General features: G+C 36.1%; 1 protein-coding gene across 1 annotated transcript in view; it reads right to left on the bottom strand.

The window, feature by feature from the left end:
• Window positions 1-19156, bottom strand: part of ARID4B (AT-rich interaction domain 4B) — a 148285-nt gene that overhangs the window by 33621 nt on the left and 95508 nt on the right. Inside the window, 7 exon segments of the mRNA XM_017862266.1 lie at window positions 2418-2678; window positions 8376-8545; window positions 8870-9134; window positions 10161-10258; window positions 12044-12138; window positions 13505-13577; window positions 17994-18148. Coding sequence (XP_017717755.1) covers window positions 2418-2678; window positions 8376-8545; window positions 8870-9134; window positions 10161-10258; window positions 12044-12138; window positions 13505-13577; window positions 17994-18148 — 1117 coding nt within the window.

Genomic DNA, 19156 nt, shown 5'->3' with positions numbered 1-19156 from the left:
GGAGGGAAGGAAGCCTTGATTATATATAGTGAAAGTTGAAGAACACCTAAATTCTATCCATTTCTTACAGAATTTCAAATACTTCATAAAGGCCATGAGGAAAAACTGCCTCCACATGTAAACTAGCAAAATAATTAGAAAAACTAAAAAGAGAGGTAAATGGTGTTGTGACTCTATCTCGTGGGCATTACGTTGTAATTATTCGTTTTTGCTAATCTAAGTATTTCTTTCTAAATTTTTTCTTAAGAGATGGGGTCTCATTCTGGCACTCAGGCTGGAGTACAGTGGCATGATCATAGTTCACTGCAGCCTCGAATTCCTGGGTTCAAGCAATCCTCCCACCTCAGTAGCTGGGACTACAGGCATGCAACACCACACCAGCTTTTTTCTTCCTAATTTTAAACTAACATATTCTACATTTACATTTATATCCTAGGCAGAAGTAGAACTCCCTCTACATTTATATTCAGTAAGATAATTTAGTAAGATCAAAATGACTTGAAGTCAAAAATTGGGCAAAATATTCTTTTGGTAGCTATATCTGAGATCTCAAGTACCTTCTTTGGAATATATTAATAGCCAGGCCTTCAGGTGAGGAAAAACATGTACCAGAAAGGCAGCATAAGAACCAACAGCTGACACCTATAATCCCAGCACTTTGGGAGGCCGAGATGGATCACCTGAGGTCAGGAGTTCAAGAAAAGCCTGGACAACATGGCAAAATCCTGTCTCTACTAAAAATACAAAAATTAGCCAGGCACAATGGCAGGCACCTACAATCCTAGCTACTCAGGAGGCTGCAGCACAACAATCGCTTGAGCCCAGCAGGTAGAAGTTGCAGTGAGCAGAGATCATGCCACTACACTCCAGCCTGCGCAACAGAGCTAGACTCAAAACCAAAACAAAACAAAACACAAAAAAAAAGGACCAACAGGTGAAAGGATAAATTGTGCAGTGTGTTAAAAGTGGTATCTGGAAAAACTTATGTTTCTGAATAACTATCAAATCTAAGCTCTGACGACACATATTCTTAAAATCTAAAACTGTATCCTGATTAGAAACAATAAAGAATGAGCCCAAAACAAAACTTCTGAACATTTCCTCATGACTTAAGTTGCTATTTGCTATTTTCTTCCAAGCATTAGAATGGATCAGACTGGTACTTTTCTCAAAATAAGAAAGGTAATCAGATTAGATCATGAGCTTCCTCTTATACAACAGGACAACAAAAAATTTAAGAAACAGAATTTTGTATAGTATAATTTATTAAAAACACATGCATGTAAGAATACTATCTATTTTCTATGAGTACATTTATATGTATGTGAAAGTAGAATGAAAAGTTAGTAAGGACAGCCTCAAAACTCTCAGAAGTGATTTTCTTTAGGGAAAAGGCATTGTGGGAAGTGATTAAAGAGAATCAAAATTTAATTTGCAACACTCAAACACAGAATTTGAGATGATGCCTTCCTAATAACTTCCCAAACTACAGAATATAATTTAAGTATAAAGCATGAGAACTGTATTCCTCCTTGAAGACACTAGGTACACCACGAAACCACAACTTAAAACTTCTATGGTAATCTTTCCAGGTATTTAACTGTCTTACAGGCTACATTTCAAATACAGTATCAGATATTCTAAAATAAATTAAATTATTCTTAAAAGAAAACTGAACGAACAGATCCCAAAACTGGCTTGCCAATTTTGGATAAAATAAAAATACAAAATTTCTTTGGAAAGTCAAAGAAAATTTATCTAAGAAAAATGCTTAAGTCATTGAACACGACTTAAAACCAAATTTCAGTCTTGCCTATCAGTTCCCTAGGGCAGGAGCAGTCAAAAAGTGCATTCTATTTTAGTGAAGCAGGCCTGCTTACATGTTCAACCATATTTTTTCAAAGATACTAATAAATTTCAGAGACTTCTGAATAAGGTTGTAATGCAATAGCTGTTAATAAGGAGATAAGGCTTTCTTTAAATAGCTAATGTTTCCTAGGATTTTAAATCCCTGACTACAGAAGGAAAGAAATGACTTAAGAATACAAAAGAGAGGTTACTGTGGCAATGTAGTTTAAAATGCAAGACAGCAAGCAGCCTGATAATTGGTTTGCAGATGTCCAGAGGTTCTGATCATTTCATCAATGTTTTGTCTACTAATCTACACGTAGTACACAAAAATCAAGTGTGTAGACCTCAGTTTTCTAGACACTAGGGATATCTTCCAAGTACTGAAAACATTAATTGTAAGTCACTAAGTGAGGTATTTACATGCTAAAAACTTATGTATTTTTTATAAGGTACTATGACCTCAATTAGAATACTAATAAATCTGTAATCCGTCACTTAAGTTTTTAAATACAAAAGTATTTTATAATTGTTTTTAGGTAATAATCACTAGCTAAAACTCAAGTTACCTCACATTCCATCCGCAGTAATGCACCAAGTAAAGGACCTCTCCACCTTCGACATCAGAATCTTTAATACTAGCTTCATACATTTTTTGATTTTTCCCTCGTCCATACCGCACTTGGACTTTCATGCCTGGTGGATAGCATTCAAACTCCTCTTCCTCATTGTTGTCATCATCTTCTTCATCCTCTTCTTCTTCTTCCTCCTCCTCCTCCTCCTCTTCTGCTTCTTCATCATCTTCTTCTTCTTCTTTATTCGTTTCATCTCTTGAAAGGTTTAAAAAATTGCAGAGTTAATAAAAGACACTTCACAAGTTTTTCAGTTCCAAACCACATATATTGATAAAAGTTGTGGCTGTGATTGTTCCAGGAAAAGCAGGTTCCACGTGTATGAAATTCTCAGAGTTTCACTTTACTATTAAAAACTAAAACTGTAAGACAACCAAGGTTACAGAAAGACACATTTAGAGAAAATGAAGATTCAAAAATAAGTGCAGTAAAAGAAAATTTCCAAAAGTCAGAAGAACAGAATTTGTGCCGAACAGCAAGAAGCAAGTATCAACCTCTAACCCCCCAATGTTTTCATGTTTTATTAATAAAAGTGTTTTACATCTCAATTGACAAAAAAAAAAAAAAAAAAAAAAAAAAAAAAACCACATTATACTTCATTGCCATTTTACAACTAAAAGTTATTTTTCATTCAAATATTTCCAGCCTCAAGATGTTCATTTTTTTAGAGACAGAGTGTTGCTCTGTCACCCAAGCTGGAGGTCTCAGGATGTTTGAAACAATAATTTTCACTAGCAGATGGCAGTCTTAATAACTTTAAAACATTCTCCAACCGAATTTTCAAATGTTATAATAACTAAAATACTATTTTAATTTAAACAGAAATATTCTAAAAATGTACTAACAATATCTTATCAGGTTTGTTCTTTCCTTTAAACTTCAACACAACTTCTACTCTCATTACCACAGATTTATTAACATCATCTACAAATCTTCTCAACTTTGATGTTCCAAAGAAATAGACAGATGAGAGGCCAATTACAAGTACATGAAACTAAAAGTCAAACTATTCTAGAAAGAGTATTACAACATTCTTTTTTTTTTTTTGGATGGAGTCTCACTCCTGTCGCCCAGGCTAGAGTGCAATGGCGCGATCTTAGCTCACTGCAACCTCCGCCTCCCAGGTTCAAGCAATTCTCCTGCCTCAGCCTCCCAAGTAGCTGGGATTACAGGCACCCATTACCACACCCAGCTAATTTTTTTGTATATTTAGTAGAGACAGGGTTTCACCATGTTGGTCAGGCTGGTCTCAAACTCCTGACCTCAGGTGACCCGCCCACCTCGGCCTCCCAAAGTGTTGGGATTATAGCCGTGAGCCACCACACCTGGCCTTACATCCATTTTTATCTTCTTAGTACCATGTACTTTCTAAAACTGAGCATTCATATCCTTTCTGTACTGACCACCAATCTGTATTCAATAAGGTGGAGAAAATCTTCAATTATAAATCTTTCCAAACACTAGATTTATTTTTTTTTAAATTTCAATATGAAATCCAAGGCTACATTTAGTCTGGTTTTATTTGCTGTCCTGTATGTCTGTACTTAAAGACTCCATCACTTTAGGGTTGACAAATGACTAAACATCGTAAGGCAGAACAACCGATAGTTTAGTATTTAAGCTTTAAAAATTAATGATATGTAAAATACATATATATTAAAACAAATGCTATATTATATATTAAGACTAATGATTATATATATACATATATTACACCACACACACACATTTTTTTCTATACATATATATACACACACACACATATATATATTTTTCTTCCTTGGAGACACGGTCTCACTGTGTCACCCAGGTTGGAGTGCAGTGGCCTGATCACAGCTCACTGTGGTCTTGACTTCCTGTGCTCAAATGATCCTCCCACCTCAGCATCCCAAGTAGCTTGGACTATAGTCACATACCACCACACCCAGATAATTTTTTATTTTTGTAGAGACAGGGGTGTCACTATGTCGTTTAGGCTGGTCTTGAACTCCTGGGCTCAAGCAATCTTCACACCTCGGCCTTCCAAAGTGCTGGGATTATAGGTGTGAGCCACTGTGCCTGCCTGATGAATATAATATTTATATTTTAAAAAAACTTCCTCCACTGAAAATTTCAGTTTTATATTCCTATATGCAACCTTTTTAGGGATAATAGACTTTATCATTCCTAATTATGTAATTACATAGGCAACAAAAATAATATATAAATAGTGATATAAGCAGTACTATAATGCTTTTTTATTCTCCTTTTCCTTTTGTATAGTGGGACAGGAGTGTTGGGGGGATGTTTAATAGACCTGTGGAAGTAAGTCCAAGTTCACAAAAGTATCAAATGTATCAATTCTGTCTGAACCATGACACAAATTCCTCAAAAATTCTCAAGACTTATTCCTATTTTAAAGACTCAGGTACAGTCAAATATGTATTTAAAAAACTAAAACCTTCATGAAACCAGCTATAATCTGAGATATACATATATACTATACATATATATGTACATATATACATATACACACACACACACACACACACATATATATATATATATTTTTGGAGACAGTCTCTCGCTCTGTTGCCCAGGCTAGAGAACAGTGGCATGATCTCAGCTCACTGCAACCTCGGCCTCCCAGGTTCAACCAATTCTCCTGCTTCAGCTTTCCAAGTAGCTGGGACTACATGCCACTAGGTTCAGCTGATTTTTTGTATTTTTAGTAGTGATGGGGTTTCGCCGTGTTGGCCAGGCTGGTCTCGAACTCCTGACCTCAGGTGATACGCCTGCCTGGGCCTCCCAAAGTGCTGGGATTACAGGCATGAGCCACCGCACCCAGACTGAGATTAAAATATTAACAATGCTACTGAAAATACCTTAATATTCTATTATGAAAAAGTAATTTTATTAAGGAGAAAGTATCTAAAAAATTAACAGAAATGGCATTATCAATGATAAATCATTATGAGGAATTTTATTTTTATAGCAAACTAAATCTTTGTTTTGAAAGAATACTTGCCTAAGTCATAAGACTCTATTTTTGCATACTGGGGAAAAGAAGCATATTTTATTGTTGCCACAATAAAACAGATTTATCATGCACCTCAGAATCATCATATAAAAATGAGATATAGAATCAAAATTCTAAATTTTTTGAAATGACGACAAACTCTAAGCTGTATGTTACATCATAGAATACACTGAGTTGATGAGTACAAACAATTCTAAATGCCAACAGCAAGCACAATCATACTTTAAGTGGTAGCCCAGGCAAATTTTCGTTCAATCTAAAACAGAAACCCAACACTCTTGTATTAATGAAATCAAACAATCAAAAATTAAAAATATACATTTAATATCACCCTCAGACACAAACCAAATGAAATTCACTTTAATAATACACTGAAGTATAAAGAAAAAACAACATAATTACTGGCAATCAACCAAAGAAAACTATTCTCCTCTCTAAGACTTCAGTGGCAAATTCAAGACTAATGTGCTAAACCAGATGGAACACAGAATGCCAAGAAAGAGAGCCTCTGAAAGTATAAAATGCAACCAGCATACAGGTTAAAAAAATTAAGTTGATGCATACATTACATACATGCACACACACACACACACACACACACACACACACACGCATTTAAGCTAGTCATATTTTAGAGAAGAATATCTTGGGAAACGAAATGTATCAGTAAGAATTTTCATCTGAATTCAAAAAGAAACATCAAATCTTCCCAACTTGATGTTACACTCTTTACAATGAAACAAAATTTTTAAAAAAGATAGTGTATTAAGTAACTGCTATGGTCAAGGCACTGAACTAGACATTTTACATATATCAACTTCTTCAATCTCCCACATCTGGACAATGGAAGAAGGACACTGAACATTCTTGGTAATAGCCTATTACTTAGAGAAAGTTTATATGCCAGAAAAATACCTATATATTAATTATCACTGTAAAATTTTCCCCTGCAACTATCTAATAAAACTCAAAAATCAATTATAGTAAGCCCCTCTTATCTGCAGGGGATACATTCCAAGATCCCCAGTGGATGCCTGAAACCGTGGATAGTACCAAACCTTATATATACTATGTTTTTTCCTATACATACATACCTCTGATAAAGTTTAATTTATTAATTAGGCACAGCATGAGATAAGCAATGACTAATAACATAAAGCAATTATAATATGTTATAATAACAGTTATGTGAATATGGTCTTGTCTCACTCTCTCAAAATACTTTACTGCACTGTACTCACCTGTTTTCAGACCACAGTTGACCACAGGTAACTGAAACTGTGGAAAAGCAGGGAGTACTGTATAAACAGTCCCAACTGCAATGCTTCTAAAAAATATCTACCAAACTTGGGCAGTCACATCAGGAAAATTTTAGTTTGAGGTACGCATATACTAATAAATATCTATAGTATATAAAAATCCATATAATTATAGAGTTAAAGGGGATACTAAAAACCTACAAAATACAGTTTATTCTATAAAATAAGCAGAAGCACCAACTTAAAAAATTAACAAAGAAAAATACAGATTTATCATAGTGTCTTGCAAACAGCAGATGTTCCAGAAACATCTGTAGATTTAAAAATCCGATTTTTTGGTAAAAAGCTGAATCTTTATTAAGATTCTTATCAAAATGATCTCCTTTAAACATACACTTCTACACACAGAAATATAACAAAGTATAATCAACAAACATTTAGGATTTTTTTCTTCCATGTTTGTCTGTATGGTGCCACCGAAATTTCAGAACTCTGATCAATCAAAAGATTTTAGGCAAAAAGCTGAAATCTGTACCAAATTTCTTAATACCTGAAATAGTCTCCAACAGCAGTAAGGCATACTTCAAATATATATTTTATACACAAAATACAACAAAGTATAATAAACACTTTTACTATATTCATATAAGCCCCATTTTCATTTTCCCCTTCCCTATTCGCCAAATGTCAGTATGCTAAATGGGTTTTTTTTTTTTTTTTTTTTTTTTGAGAAAGAGTCTCGCTCCGTCCCCCAGGCTAGAGTACAGTGGTACGATCTCAGCTCACTCCAACCTCTGCCTCCCGGGTTCAAGAGATTCTCCTGCCTCACCCTCCCGAGTAGCTGGGATTATGGGCACATGCCACCACTCCTTTTAGTATTTTAGAAGAGACGGGGTTTCACCATGTTGGCCAGGCTGCTCTTGAAATCCTGACATCAAGTGATCTGCCCGCCTTGGCCTCCCAATGTGCTGGCATTACAGGCATGAATCACCGCAGCTGGCCTGCTAAATGATTTTTTTTAAAAAATTCATTGTACTTACTTAAATGAGACACTAACAGAAATGTTTATGTTTTTTAAGCCTCAGAAAAAAGATTCAATGCCAAAGATTATCTATAAAATCCAGGGGTCCACTAGTAGTGCATAAATTACATTATCAAATAATTCATCATTCCAAAGTGACTAAAACAAACAAATGCTACTATCACATAAGATAGAACATACAATTTTTGGCCTTTTCCACCCTTGCTTTTGCTTAAGAAATAAATACAACTCTCAGAACCTACAGCCAACATACAATCTATAAAACACGGACATAGCCCGAAGTTTATATTATCAAGTAATTCAGCAGACCTAAAAAGTACTTTGCTCTAGCTAAAAATTTTATGAATTTCCATGATGAGAGCAAGAAGAATGGATCAAAAGTATGATCTTTCTCTACAAATTTCTATCGGTAGGGTCTCTGAAAGAAGTGAATGCTATTTAATTAATAAATGCCAATCACTCTATTATTTAATATTTTGTCAATTAATTTAGATTCATACATATACACATACAAACAGAAAATGATACGAATCCATCAAGCTGAAATGCATCGTAACCAAAAACAATTTTCTTACCCAGATTTAGCTTTTTCTTCCTCAGCTTCTACCTTTATGTTGAGGGATTCATCTACCCTAGTTGTGTCATCATCTTTGTCGTCCAGATTTTCATTTTCTTCTGGTTTTTTAATGTTAACTTCTTTTTCCTGATCAGAATGTGTAGGTATAGGTTCTAATAAATTCTTTTACTTCCCTAGAAAAGATCAGAGGAAAGAAACCAACAAAAGTAAAAAAAGTAAAAATTTTCAACCTGCATCCATGGTTTATCTCTTAGCAACAGGAGGTATCAACCAATTTTAATATTAAAAGTTATAAATTACTTTTAAGAAACTCCTGCTATTTTAAAGCACTACACAAAAATAGCTAACAGCTATTTTGAAGTTATTATGATAAAAATTATACAAAAGTAGCACTTAATGAAGAAAATAAATAATAAAGAGTAATATTATATAATATATTGATTTTGGAACTTTACAGAGGATATGGAAAATATACCAAAGAAAGCAAAGGACAATTAACAATATCTGATTTACCAGAGAGGGCTTAGTATTTTCTTTTCTTTCCATTTCATCCTCAATAGGCTTTTCTTCTTTTGGTATTATATTCCTCTCCTCCTCCATCTTTATTTCTTTGATCTCTGTTTCATTTTCCTCCTTAACTTTTACTTCTTTTACATTTTCACACTCCTTACATTGCTTGTTAACAACTTTCTCTGGCAATGCCATCTGAAATTCAATGTTGGCTGATCTACAGTACTCCTCAAAACCATATAAGTATCTGGAAACATGAAGAGAAATTACATTTGGTGAAAACATTTCAAAATGTAACTACAGAGTTACTTTTAATGTGTATTCATTTCTTTTGTCTAAACTATCAGATATTGGGCCATGTTAACATTCTAATTTATTCTAGTTGTTTCTAATCTTTTCAATGCAAACAAAAAATTTTGTCAAAAAATTCATTTAAAAAACTGTGCTCAGAGTCATAACAATAACAGGTATTAATAGTATTAGTAACAGCATCTATTTGTTGCACATTTCTTATGTGTGAGGATGGATGCCTTAGTAAATCTCATTTAGTCACTACAGTAATCCTGAGGCATGCAGCAGCATCTTTTTTTTTTTTTATTTTTTTTTTTTTTTTTTTTTTTTTTGAGACAGAGTCTCACTCTGTTGCTCAGGCTGAAGTGCAGTGGCACGATCTCAGCTCACTGTAACCTCCACCTCCTGGGTTCAAGCAATTCTCCTGCCTCAGCCTCCTGAGTATCTGGGACTACAGGCGTGAGCCACTATGCCAGGGTAATTTTTGTATTTTTAGTGGAGACAAGGTTTTGTCATGCTGGCCAGGCTGGTCTCGAACTCCTGACCTCAAGTCATCTGCCCACCTCAGCCTCCCAAAGTACTGGAATTATAGGTGTGAGTCACCGTGCCTGGTCAAGCATTCCATTTTACAAACGAGGAAACTGAGGCTTAGGAGAACAAATAACTGGCCCAAGGGCATAAACAGCTAACAATTGGCAGAACTAGCATTCAAATGTGGATTTACTTGACTTTAGAATATCAGCTTTTTAACCTCTATGAAGTACTTGACAAATGTACTTAGCCACAAAAACTTTCTTTACAGAATTTCTCATAGATCTAGTATTCACAGAATACACTTTAGAAAATGCTATCATAGAATGACTACTCTAGTAAAATTTTCTGATTTCTTTAAAGAAATAATTAGCCTCAGTTAAAAGGTAAATTTCATCCTGCTTTCTAGGTAAAAATACTGAAGATAATCATATCAATTATACTAACTTACTTTTTATAAGCACATTTAACATTGTATCCTGCAGCTGAATTTAAGACAGGGATTCCAAGATCTTGGTAGACTTGTTTCCAAACAGCTCCACTTTCAATCTAATGGACAAAGTGAAACAAAAACTCTTAAAAGGTGTTAATATAGTAACATTTTGATAGATACAGTATATATGAGTATATTTTATATTTATTGGCTCTAGTCTCAAAAGAATTTTAGAAACTTGATAAATTCTAAATTTGGTTTAAAATAAAGGTTTTAGTACTCTAACATAAATATCAGAAAATTATAAATGTCGAAATATTAGGCCATTTGAGATTCTGTTTTTTCTTTTTGGAGACAGGATCTCATTCTATTGCCTAGGCTAAAGTGCAACAACAGTGGCACAAACACAGCTCACTACAGCCCTGAACTTCTGGGCTCAAGGGATCTTCCTGCTTCAGCAACCCAAGTAGCTGGGACTATAGGCGCACACCACCACATCTGGCTAATTTTAAAATGTTTTTTTGTAGAGATGGAGTCTCACCATGTTGCCCAGGTGGGTCTCAAACTCCTGGGCTCCAGCAATCCTCTGGCCTTAGCCTCCCAAAGTGCTGAGATTACAGGCATGAGTCACCATAACTGGTCCCATTTGACTTTTAAATAAACCCAGTTATGGAAAATAGAAAAATATTCAGGCTCTTTAATCAAAATTTTTAACAAAGAAACGGAGACAAACATTTTCAAAGGATTTATTATTTCCCATAAAATATACAGGCTAATAAATGAAAGCAGGTCTACAGAAATTTGTAAAGTATTTTATTCCATAGAATATTCACAATTGGGTAAGTTTTTCTGTTTTTTTTTTTTTTTTTTTTTTTTTTTTTGGGACAGAGTCTCTGCTCTGTTGCCAGGCTGGGTGCGTGGCAGCGATCAGGCTCACTGCAAGCTCTGCCTCACGGTCCCTATTCTCTGCTCGCCTTCACGAGTAGTGGGATGAGGCACCCACCCCACGCCTGGTTAATTTTTGTATTTTCAGTAGAGACGGGGTTTCCACGTTAGCCAGGTGTCTCAATCTCCTGACTCGTGATCGCCCACCTTGGCTCCCAAAGTGCTGTGATTTAAGGCGTGAGCCACCGTGCACAGCCTGGGTAACTATTGTACATCATGTCAATCTTAAAATAATTTCTTCAGATCAGTTCAACAAACATTTCCTGCCTTAATCCCTTTATATTATTAAAGGGATTAAGAATATAAACAATATTAAGACAGATCCTTGGTCTTAAGGAGCACACTGTCTAGTGAAAAAGAGACACAGGAAGGATTTCCACCAATATGGCTGTGCTGTGATTCAGATTAAAAAAAAGAGGTTTATGAAAGTTTGACCAATTTAACAGTAATCAGAAAGCTCATATGAAAAAAATCTTTTTTTTTTTTTGAGACAGTCTCATTCTGTCACCCAGGCTGGAGTGCAGTGCAGCGGTGCAATCTTGGCTCATTGCAATCTCTGCCTCCTGCGTTCAAGTGATTCTCGTGCCTTAGCCTGCCATGTAGCTGGGATTACAAGTGTGCATCACCACGACTGGCTGATTTTTGTATTTCTTGTAGAGATGGGGTTTTGCTATGTTGGCCAGGCTGTTCTCAAACTCCTGGCCTAAAGGGATCTACCCACCTCGGCCTCCCAAAGTGTTGGGGTTGCAGGCATGAGCCACCATGCCTGACCTAAAAAATCTTTAAAATTTAAATTTTGTCTGAGAAGGCTAGCTGTACTTTCCACTTTATTTTCTTCTTAGTATTTTACTGAAAACATTTTTTTTGTTGTTTAGAAAACAATTTCAGAGATAGCAGATATCTGAGAAAACGTGTTACATGAAAAGATGTTTTTTCAGTTTGACTATAGTACTCACATTATCAAATCCTCCAAGTTTGTGTACAAGTCTGAATAACTTAAAAAGATTTAAATTTCGATATCCAAGTACAGGTCGTTTGTTAATAGGTGTACCTGTTACAGAAAACACAAACTATATTAGATCCACACTACATTTTAATTTAAAATTTCAAAAGATTCAAATACCATCACTGAGTATTTATAGTATTATATATATATGAGAAATTATCTTTTTAATCAAAGACATGGTATCTACACATAAACAAGCCCATGGCCACTTTAAAATTTTTTCACATAACCAGATTTTTGAAACCTTTTATTTTCATTCTCTCATACTTTCTTCCCTCTGCTGAGCAAGTAAATAAATACTAGACAACTGCTTCCCAATGAGAGTTGCTTTTATGGCATTTTCTTTGTATTCTACCAACTTACTATTTCTCTAAATAATGATTCTATAGTAAAGCTACATGTTTGTTTGTTTGTTTCATTCTAACACAAGAAAATGCAAGGCAAGGATGCTAAATCGAACAAACCACGAGAAAGTGGTAGAGAAGATAACAGGGTAGGGGTACAATGCCTCATATGGCCATTTCTACAAAATATATGACTGGCTTAATCATATTTTTTCACTCTTCTCTAGTATTAGATTTCATTCATTTTCTTTGCCTTTTCATTTATCTTATACAACAGCCTATGAAACAGCATACTTCTTAGGCCAACCCTCCATTCATGTAAAGAAATAATACAAGAATCAGACATTTTATATTGAAAAATGAAAAGATACTTATATTGTGTTAGGCATTATCATTTATGAAAACAAAAGATGACAAACAGAGCCAGTTTCTACTCATCAGCATTACAATCAGGGATTTAAAAAACATTCAATTTCCAGAGTATTGTGGTGTTTCTAAACACTAATCATTCATTTTGCCCTTCCCTTCCAGCTAGAAAACCTCTCCTTACTCCCTTACAAGCATCTTCCCAGAAAATAAGAAAGTAGACTCCGACCAAGAAGATAAACTCGAGAACAACAGTGTTGAGGTTACGGAAGGATTAGTTCATTACCCTAAGTTATTCTTCTTCCTTCAATCCTTGCATGGCCTTAGCAGCTTTTGGCAGATTAAATAAGCTGAGCCAAGGCTCACTCTGAGACTGTCACACTTTCTTCTCTATTTCTGGCCTAATTCCCATTTTGCTACTGTTCTTTAGGGTCCCATGGACAGGTAAGGGGATTGGCAGGACAGGGTAATACGCGCATTTATGTGTCCATAGCCACAATATCTGTCAAAAAGCTATCAAATGCCTCATTCTACTTGTTACGTGACAGGTGCTATGCTAGGTGCTGGTGATACCAGAGCCAAAAAGACAACCATAATTACTGATGACATAAAGTTCAGTAAACAAACTTCTATTCTTATTTTTAGGATACTAATTATATGTCCAAAACTTAACACGTTAAGGATAAATAAAAAATACTCACCTCTGTCTTCCATAAATTTGTACAACTGCTGAAGAAAGTTCTCCCTTTCTTCTGGAAATGGTTCTATTTCTTCCTAATTTTAATCACAGAAGAATATTATTTTCTTCAATTAAGCATTTTAATAAAACAAGCAGACTTCTTACCAACAGCCAAGACTAGAGTTCGTTAAAATACTTCAAAGGCTTTTTACCTAATCAAAATTATTCTTTTAACACTAAGCTGTTCAAAACCAGGTAAGTCTAGACATTATATGTTTTACAGAGGAATATGTCTTAAAAAGTATTTCAATAGTTAGAATCCCCACAGTAAAACTCTCATATGAGAAAAGGACTAGCAAGATTGTTCGTGTTTGTTTGTTTTTAACCATATCAGAGATCTATTTTTCAAATCAGGGTCACAGGTTCAAGAATACCTACTCTCAACTTATGCAAAACTGGGTCAGGGTTAAACACCAAAACTAACTCTATTATTACTCCTCAAGGAACTATAAAAGTATGGGTCCCATTAGCTGTAAGTGCAAGTATCCTTCATTTTATGCAGCCCCACTGTATATACTTCAAGCTATGCCAGTAAAGTGGGGAACAAACTTGATCTCATACAATACCTGAAGATTCAGACTTAGGGAAATCTTCAAGTAATAAAATAGTTCCCCGATTTATCAATTACAAGGGAGGGACTAGCTTCTTGCTGCTGTGGCCAAGGGCTGTGGCAGCAGGAAGCTGGTCCTGAAGCAACCTGCAAGAAGCAGGGTAGTAGGTAAGATTGAGGAACTCATCAATTCAATGACTTTCATCCCTTCAACAAACACTTGAGCACCTGTAAGTGTAAGCACTATGCTAGGTGCTGAATCAAATAAAAGAAAAATAAGCTATGGAGCCTGCCATTACAGAACATGATTAGGAGTAACTGCAGAGAAAATGATTCCAAATATACAGCTAGGCTTTACAGTTACTCTGGCTTAAATATACATATTTGTAATAGTAAAAGTTAGGATATTCAACTGGTAATCTAAATAAATCAAAACACAGCATTTTTGAATTTGGAAAATCATGTGCCTAATGCCACTGCTTTAGCGAGATTGTCTTTTTACTTTAAAAGCCAGTATAAGAAAGAAAGGTATTTTTTTTTTAAAGCCCATGTTGATAAACTATTAGGTTTTCTAATTGGGCAGAGAAAAATAAATGACAACCATTAATTTGCTAATGATAAATCTGCATTTCTCAATTTAAACAGACTCCATACATTCACGTTTTGGTAAGGAGATCAAATACAAATCTAAAGACACCTATTTTCTAGATGTTATCTTAAATGTTCCCATGGTACAATATTTAACTTCAATAAACAGCCCAATTTATTCCTATTCCAAAAAACGTTTAAGGTAAGCTTTTAACTCAAGAAAACGTTTACACTATACTGCAGATTTGCTTTTACAAAAACACTTGTGAAAACACTAAGCACCAAAAGGTTTGGTAGCTATTTATCATTTGTTATATTTTACACACTATGACAGACACTCTTAAGTATGAATACGAGTAAGACAGCATTCCTAACTTCAAGGAACTTACAAATTTGTGGGGGAGAAAAAATAGACAATAAATATAAATGACAAAAATATGTATAAGAAACAGTAGTAGGGTTTTTTGTTTGGTTGGTTGGTTTTTGAGACAAAGTCTTGCTCTGTCGCCCAGGCTGGTGTGCAGTGGTGTGATCTTGGCTCACTGCAACCTCCGCTTCCTGGGTTCAAGCAATTCTGCTGCCTCAGCCTCCCGAGTAGCTGGGATAACAGGCATCCGCCACCACATCCAGCTAATTTTTTATTTTTTATTTTTTAGATGGAGTCTTCCTCTATCACCCAGGCTGGAGTGTAGTGGCGTGATCTCTGCTCACTGCAAGCTCCACCTTCTGGGTTCACGCCATTCTCCTGCCTCAGTCTCCTGAGTAGCTGGGACTACAGGCATCCGCCACCATGTCCAGCTAATTTTTTTGTATTTTTAGTAAAAGGCAGGGTTTCACCGTGTTAGCCAGGATGGTCTCGATCTCCTGACCTCAGGTGATCTGCCCGCCTGGGTCTACCAAAATGCTGGGATTACAGGCGTGAGCCACCACATCTGGCCACACCCATCTCATTTTTTATTTTTAGTGGAGATGGGGTTTCACCACGTTGGCCAGACTGATCTCAAACTCCCGACTTCAGTGATCTGCTCGCGTCAGCTTCCCAAAGTGCTGGGATTACAGGCGTGAGCCACCATGCCCAGCCAGGAGCAGTAGTAGTTTAAACTAGCAAATGAAGTGATGTTTTCCTGAGATGACAGAGGTGATGGTTCACAGGTTTCTCTTTACAGAGATGGCACCTAAGTAGGGTTCTGAAAACTGAACAGGAATATGCCATGCTAAGGAAGGAGAGGAAGGAAAAGGTGGTGCCTACAGAGGTACTAGTGTATGCAAAAGTGAGTAGCAGCAATATATGTAATTTGACATTGCTATAGCATAAAGTTCAAGGGAAAGGGCATAGAAAGGGAAATAATGAGAAAAAATTGAGGCAGGAATTAGACTATAAAGGAGATTCTATATGAAAGCTTAACTTTTACAGTGACAAAAAGCTACTCAGGAGGTTTTTAGCAGCAAGGGAATGATTGCTCATTTTAGCAATTTAAATAGAAAGCAGTCAGAGAGAAGACTGAAGCTGGGAAATTTCTACATTACACACTGTCATTACAGATCACGATACCCTAAAATATAACCTCCAAAACAATCTCATTTCATTAACAGTTTACTACAGTTAAAAGGCAGAATTTCATAACTTATCTAAAATACTACATACTGACATAAATTTACTGAACACATTAAATACATTTCATTTCATAGTCACATATAGTAGCCTTCACTATCTGCACCACTCATTAACTTTTATGAAGCTGTTCAGCAAACCATTAAAGAGTACCTTGTCACTGCCAGACCTAAAGCACCAGTTACAATAAAATCCAAAATTTGAGCTCTTTGACCCACATACAACCAGATGTCTTATTTATGATCTCATTAGAACTATCTACCCATTTGTCTTAGATAAAATGCTTCAAGATTCTCTGAATCAAAGAGATATTGATCTTTACTTTTCTGCTTTTTCTTCTTTCTTTTTTTTTTTTTTGAGACAGGGTCTCACACTGTCACCTGGGCGGGAGTGCAATGGCGTAATCTCGGCTCCCTGCAACCTCCACCTCCCGGGTTCAAGCAATTCTACTGCCTTAGCCTCCTGACTAGCTGGGATTACAGGTGTCCACCACCACACCTGGCTAATTATTTTGTATTTTTAGTAGAGACGGGGTTTCACCATGTTGGCCAAGCTGGCCTTGGACTCCTGATCTCGTGATCCGCCCACCTCGGCCTCACAAAGTGCTAGGATTACTCATCCCAGCATGAGCCACAGTGCCCCGCCTGATTTTTCTTTTAAATATTAAATGAAAGATGTATTTTATAGTTTTTTGGGTAAATCAATAAAATACGAAGATGTAAACATTTCATGAGGTGACAGCTGTCTACATGGTAATAAAAAGCATTTTAAAGTATTAGGTAAGTAGGTGTTTTTTTTGTTGTTGTTGTTTTTTTAAATAAGACAGGGTCTCGCTCTGTCACCCAGGATGTAGGGCAATGGTCAATTCACGGCTCATTGCAACCTCCACCTCCAGGGCTCAGACCATCCTCCCAACACAGACTCCTCAATAGCTGGGGCTACAGGAGTGCGCTGACATGCCCTGCTAATTATTTTTATTTTTGTTGAGATGGGGTTTTACTATGTTGCCCAGTCTGGTCTCGAACTCCTGAGTTCAAGCGAGCCGCCTGCTTTGGCCTCCCAAAGTGCTGGGATTATGGTTGTAAGGCACTGTGCCTGGCCTAGGTGGATACTTTTTTTTTTTTTTTTTTTTGAGACATAGTCGCGCTCTGTCGCCCAGGCTGGAGTGCAGTGGTGCGATCTCGGCTCACTGCAAGCTCTGCCTCCCGAGTTTATGCCATTCTCCTGCCTCAGCCTCCCAAGTAGCTGGGACTACAGGCGCTCGCCACCATGCCCGTCTAATTTTTTTGTATTTTTAGTAGAGACGGGGTTTCACCATCTTAGCCAGGATGTTCTCGATCTCCTGACCTCGTGATCCACCTGCCTTGGCCTCCCAAAGTGCCAGGATTACAGGTGTTAGCCACCGCACCCAGCCTGGTGGATACTTTCTTAATCATCTCATAAACCAAAAGCATGGAAAGACTAAGACATCTTTTTGAGGTTATTAGGATAATCAGACTTAATATTTTTAATTTCACAAGGTCATACATCTAAAGTAACCAAGTAAACTATCTGATTATGAGTATCACAAATACAAGATTATGAAATATTTCTCATGCTAAAAATACTTATCTGATTAATGACTTAATACCAAATCCTAACCCACAAGGGAAACCCAACTGTTATTTATAATTTTAAAAGGTATCAGCTGTTTTCACTTACCTCTTCTTCACTGCTATTATCCTCCTTTTCTTTTTCATCATCTTCCTCCTCCTCTTCTTCCTCCGCTTCACTGCTAGAGCTATCTTCTTTCAATTCAGTCTTCCAGTTAGCAGGAATAGTTCTACTTTTGTGAAATTCAAGTGCCTGTTCAAAGGCTGGAAACAGACCATAAGCTATGTGAACTGAAGAAATTAAGACAACTGTTTTCTCAAAAAGTATTAAACACAATAAAAAAACAAAAACTACTGTGCTAATACCACTATTTATTGTTTGCTATGTACCAGAAACTGTGTTAAGTGCTTTTAAATGTAGCAATATATTTAATCCTATCCATCCTATGCATTAGGTAGTCATTTTATAGATGGCAAAACTCCCACCATTGGAAGATTACTTAAGTTCAAATAAATTAAAGAAGAGCAGTTTTATTCTTTTAAACAAAGATTAAGCTTCACTAGTAAAAACCTTTAATACAGGAAATCATGTAATATCTTATGCAATAAACAATTATCAAACAGTATTAATACCAGGCACAGAGCCATTAAAATAAATATACAATACCTGAAAATTGACCACACATGATTTTTACATTTTCAGTTAAACTTCAATTAAAACTATGGTAACAATTACCTTCAACTAAAATTAGCTAGACACAATTATTCTCATTTTACAATATATGGGAATAAATTATATACCAAAGAATCTTGATGATTTTAACCAATCTATATAGTATATTACTAAATTCAAGGAATAAAGGCAAAGAGAAGACAACTATTTACAGTGCCAAAAACCAAGTGACAGATGCAATTACCAAATATTCCTCAAATAAAACTACTGGAGCCTTGTGGTTAAGGACGTACATTCATTAGTGAGAAATACCAAACCAAAATTACTTTGATTCCTCAGCCAGGCGTGATGGCTCATGCCTGTAATCCCAAAGGCGGGCGGACTGCCTGAGCTCAGGAGTTCAAGCCTGGTGAAACTCTGTCTCTACTAGACACACAAAACTTAGGCGGGCATAGTGGTGGGCGCCTATAGTCCCAGCTACTTGGGAGACTGAAGCAGGACAATCGCTTGAACCCGGGAGGTAGAGGTTGCACCAAGCTGAGATTGTACCACTGCACTGCAGCCTGGGCGACAGAGCGAGACTCTGTCTCAAAAAAAAA

Source organism: Rhinopithecus bieti, unplaced genomic scaffold (assembly GCF_001698545.2).
Source record: "Rhinopithecus bieti isolate Rb0 unplaced genomic scaffold, ASM169854v2 scaffold_57691, whole genome shotgun sequence".
Taxonomy (NCBI): Eukaryota; Metazoa; Chordata; class Mammalia; order Primates; family Cercopithecidae; genus Rhinopithecus; species Rhinopithecus bieti.
Note: the sequence above shows the minus strand (reverse complement) of the source record. Positions and strands in the feature narration are given on the sequence as shown.